We start from the raw sequence: 4,689 nt of genomic DNA, 5'->3' as shown, positions 1-4,689 counted from the left end.
GCCCTCTGCTGCTGTCAATCAGTAGTGGTGGACCTGATGGAGAACTCCAGCAGAGGGCGGGTGCAATGCTAGTTTGCTATTGGCTATTGCAAATTGAAATAGCCAATAGGAATCTAGCAATGCATTCCTATGGTGAAAAATGTATTTATTTATTTTTTTCTATTCTGACAAGGCTCCGTGTCAGATTAAAGAAAAAAAAAAGAAAAATCAGTGTTTCTCTCCTTGGCGGACGGGAGCAGGAGACTCCCGGAGCGCCAGGGAGAGTTAGGCTGTCTGGAGATCAGTGTCCCTGGTTAGCTGGTAACCAGGGACACTGATCTCTCTGCAAGTGGCCGGAGCCAGCCGTAACATCACGGCTGGCTCCACCCAGCTGTCAGAAGCAGGCTGTCGGCCGGCCAATGGCTCGGCCAAGTTCGGGAGCTGTACGGGCTATAGTGAATAGCCCGTACAGCAGCCCCTCGGTTCTACTGAACCGAAGGGGTCCTGGGGCCGAAGCTAGCCGAAGGATCAGCTGAAGCTACGGCTAGATCCTTCGGCAGCTTAGTGAATAGACCCCTGTGTGTTAAATGGATTTGTCTTTCCTGCCATAACCTGTCATCAATGAAAAAGTATGAAAATTGAAGGGACTGAAACCTACAAGATTTACTAAGATTTCTGACTGTAGTCTACAAAAATATTTCCTGAATCATCTCCTTTGTGCTGGAGATGGCAGCAGAACCAAGGCATTGTTTTTTCATATCTTTTGGAAATTTCAAAACAACTTCTGGAGTCTGGTCAGGAATGTAGTAATTAGAATAACAGGATTAGACCTAAAAATCTATCCTGTAACTTACCTCTTCCATGATAATAACCTTTCTATAAAGAGATATAAACATTCCTTAATGATACATCTCCTTAATGCGGCCAGTGCAACTGACCTTAACCCTCTTCCACGTTCGTGTGGCTTATAACAATTAATCGAATCATGTTAATGGAAGGCTTTTGAAATCAACAGGACAAAAATCAAAACACATGGTACCCCTGAATTGATTTCACCATGTATTACCAAAAACTGTTCACTTTGGCCTCCTTGGGAACTACGAAATGGGTAGTTGCATCTCCTTTTTTTCATCTGCTCACTCCCGCCATCCTGTATGTTAAATCTTACCTCCCTCTCCAATTTCCCACTGATGATTCTTTTGTTTTTCTCTTTCACTTAACCTACTGCTTTGTAAAGCGTATCAAAAGCAAAAGTGCAAGGGAACTCTGACCATCCATGACCATTTTGATGTTGTAGCGCAGTTACAATCTTCTTCATGCACCAAGTGGCTCGTGTTCCCTCGTGTAAGATATCTGTCCAGATGGCAGGTTCTATCTAGCTCCTCTGCAACACTCTTCAGCAAGAAAATCCCTTCTCCAGCCCAGCTTAGAGCCAGAGAGGTATCCACTCCAGCAGTAGCTTAGTATTCAGGGCCCTCAGCACATGGAACATGCTATGACCAGGCCCTAACAGCAGATCCTCACACAGGCCTCATAGTTACATAGTTAGTCAGGTTGAAAAAAGACACATGTCCATCGAGTTCAACCTATAGAGATATGAAGAAAAAAAAAAGCCTAAACAGAACCCTATGCCCACAATTACCCACTGTTGATCCAGAGGAAGGCAAAAAAAAACCCCAATATAGCATGGTTCAATTTGTTCCAACAGGGAAAACAAATTCCTTCCTGATCCCATAAGGCAATCGGATATTCCCTGGATCAACAATCTCTGATGCTTAATATACCTATAATAACTCAATATGCAGTAATATTCTGTGCATTCAGGAATGCATCCAGATTTGTTTTGAAACAATTAACTGAGCTAGCTAGAACTAGCTCCTGTGGGAGTCTATTCCACATTTTCATAGGTCTAACTGTGAAGAATCCTTTCCGTATGCAAAGTTTAAAAATGTCAGCAACCCACTGCCGCGCATGCGCAAAATCAAATTTTACAAACAGCTGGGAAACACGCATTTGCGCGCATGCATGGGAAGCCTTCTCACGCATTCAGTCTCCAACCAGGTATGTGACAAAACCTCTTTTCCTCCAGACGCAACAAGTGCCCCGTTGTCCTTTGCAGTGACCTAATGTAAATAATTTGGCACCAAGCTCACTATATGGACCATTTATGTATTTATACATGGTGATCATATCCCCCTTAATCGCCTCTTCTCCAGAGAGAACAAATTCAGGTCAGTTAATCTTTCCTCAGAGCTGAGCTCGTCCATGCCTCTTATGAGTTTAGTCGCCCTTCGCTGCACTTTCTCCAGTTCCACAACATCCGTTTTGTGAACTGGTGCCCAAAACAGAACTGCATATTCCAGATGAGGTCTTACTAATGCTTTGTACAGGGGCAGGATTATGTCTCTATCTCTGGAGTCCATACCCCTTTTAATACAAGAAAGTATTTTGCTTGCTTTAGAAACTGCAGCTTGACAATACATGCTATTATTCAATCTATGGTCTACCAGAACACCCAGATCTTTCTCCACCATTGACTCCCCCAAACATACTCCCCCTAGAGTGTATGACGCGTGCATGTTTTTAGTCCTCAAGTGCATAACTTTACATTTATCCCTCGGAGGGAGAAGCCCCAGAGAAGAGAGCTTTCTCAAAATGTGCCAACAAACATTTATCATCTCCCCATTCATACCTATGAGCCAGCCTCTCAGGAATTGAAGGCATGATCAACATTTATAACCTGGGTTTAATTCTTGTGCACTGCTGGATGGAGCCTCCTCCCAGCAACAGGTGGAAGTAATCCCCCAACCAACCAGGCTTAAGGAAGACCTGTAGAACACAAAATAGATGCTCAGAACGGTACAGCCCAGCAGTAAACACGTTAATATTGTCAGAGACACAACTGCGTAAGGCAAGGTAGCTACATCTCTATGGAGAATTCACTAGAGGGTTACCGGTATAGTTTTCTGGTGGATTCTCCATAGAAATGTGTCAATAAAGGAAGGCTGGCTGAAAAGCCAAGAACTTGTGAAAGGGGAAGCCCCAGCAGTAGGCTATCCCTGTGTTCCGTAGTTTGTCCTGGAAAGGTTACAGCAATGTGAGCCATTGGCTTTGGACAGCCTGCTATAGCCATTCTGGGTGAAGGAGATGGATTTGCCAACACCAGAGATTATAGTGTAACCCTACCCAAAACTAGCAGCACGATGAACAAGAGGCTATGTAATTATTAGTATTACTGGTCTTATAGAAACATGCAGGTATGACACTAAATGATGTTTTGATTTATGCTTTTTTCCTCCCAGCATCATGCAACAGCACATTATGCAGTGGCCATGGAGAATGCATTGAGACAATCAACAACTTCACCTGTGCTTGTGATGCAGGATTCTACGGCGATCTGTGTCAGCATGGTAAGAATCTTTTATTGCTAGATAATTGTGTATTACAGATATTAATAACAGATATTCCAACTATGAAATTTGATTAGAGCATTACAGGTGCTAAAGAAAAGATAATACATGTTCACTATTTACAGCTATAATGTGTGAAATCTAGGTGAAAAAGGCATCTCTTAAAGTGGAAGATAAATAGACCCTGCCATCACTTTTTAATTGAAACCTTTGCAGCAGTATGGAATAACAGAGACTAACAGTGTATTTTTTTTAATCTGTGATGTATTGAGCAAAGCAAATTAAGCAGGATTCCAACACTTGTGGGAGAGACAGGCACCTTTTATTGCTCAGCTTTCCTGTGTGCGTGATCACACTATCAGCCTCAGCTCTGTCAGATGACAGCAGTAAGATGTCTTGAGAGCTGCACACAGAAACAAGTTACAGAGCAGCATCAGCTCTTATTTGTATGTGCAGATCCCACAAGAACTGGGGGGAAGATTTGCCTTCCATAGGGCTCCCTAATTAGGAATATTAAGTTCTCCGACCCCCGTCAGTGGACCTGCGCGGTCACCCAAAAGCGTGCCCACCCGAAAACATATATGGGTCTATTCACTAAGCTGCCGAGGGCAGCCGAGTGAACAACCGACCCCAAGTGAAGTGAGCCGAACACTGTTCGGCTATTCACTTCAGGCTTGTACGGCTGATTTCAGCCGTCTATCGGCTGAAATCAGCCGTACATCGGCTTGCTTCGCATGGCTTTGGGCCGTAGGCAGATGAGTGAATGACCGTCCTGAAGCAAAGTGAGCCGAACGCTGTTCGGCTATTTACTTCAGGCTGGTGCGGCTGATGTCAGCCGTATATCGGCTGAAATCAGCCGTACATCGGGTGGCTTTGGGTCGGCCGAACATGCTCAGCATGTTTGGCCGACCCGAAGTGCAGAAGGAGTTCGACTCAGCCGATCCAACATCTGGATCGGCTGAGCCGAACCTCCGGCAGGCTACTCACTGCTGTTCGGCCTATTCTTATAGATGCCGAACAGCAGTGAGTGAATAGCCGAATGCCGCTGAGCGGCATTCGGCTCGGCTGTTCTGCTCGGTCCCTCAGAGGGACCGAGCAGAACAGAAAAATAGTTTAATAGTTTCTCTCCTGGGCACTCCCTGCCGCCCAGGAGAGAAACACTGATTTTTCTTTTTTTTTTCTTTAATCTGACACGGAGCCGTGTCAGAATAGAAAAAAAAACAAAAAACGTTTTTGCACATTGGAATGCATTGCTAGATTCCTATTGGCTATTTCAATTTGCAATAGCCAATAGTAAACT

At 44.4% G+C, this 4,689-nt stretch overlaps 1 protein-coding gene across 1 annotated transcript in view; it reads left to right on the top strand.

Moving 5' to 3' along the window:
- The window catches only part of LOC108800636 (L-selectin-like), a 90,318-nt gene that overhangs the window by 10,219 nt on the left and 75,410 nt on the right, over window positions 1-4,689 (top strand). Inside the window, exon 3 of the mRNA XM_018572622.1 lies at window positions 3,282-3,389. Coding sequence (XP_018428124.1) covers window positions 3,282-3,389 — 108 coding nt within the window. The remainder of the gene's footprint in view (window positions 1-3,281; window positions 3,390-4,689) is intronic.

This window comes from Nanorana parkeri, unplaced genomic scaffold, assembly GCF_000935625.1.
Source record: "Nanorana parkeri isolate BGI_ZX_2015 unplaced genomic scaffold, ASM93562v1 scaffold2088, whole genome shotgun sequence".
Lineage (NCBI taxonomy): Eukaryota > Metazoa > Chordata > Amphibia > Anura > Dicroglossidae > Nanorana > Nanorana parkeri.
Note: the sequence above shows the minus strand (reverse complement) of the source record. Positions and strands in the feature narration are given on the sequence as shown.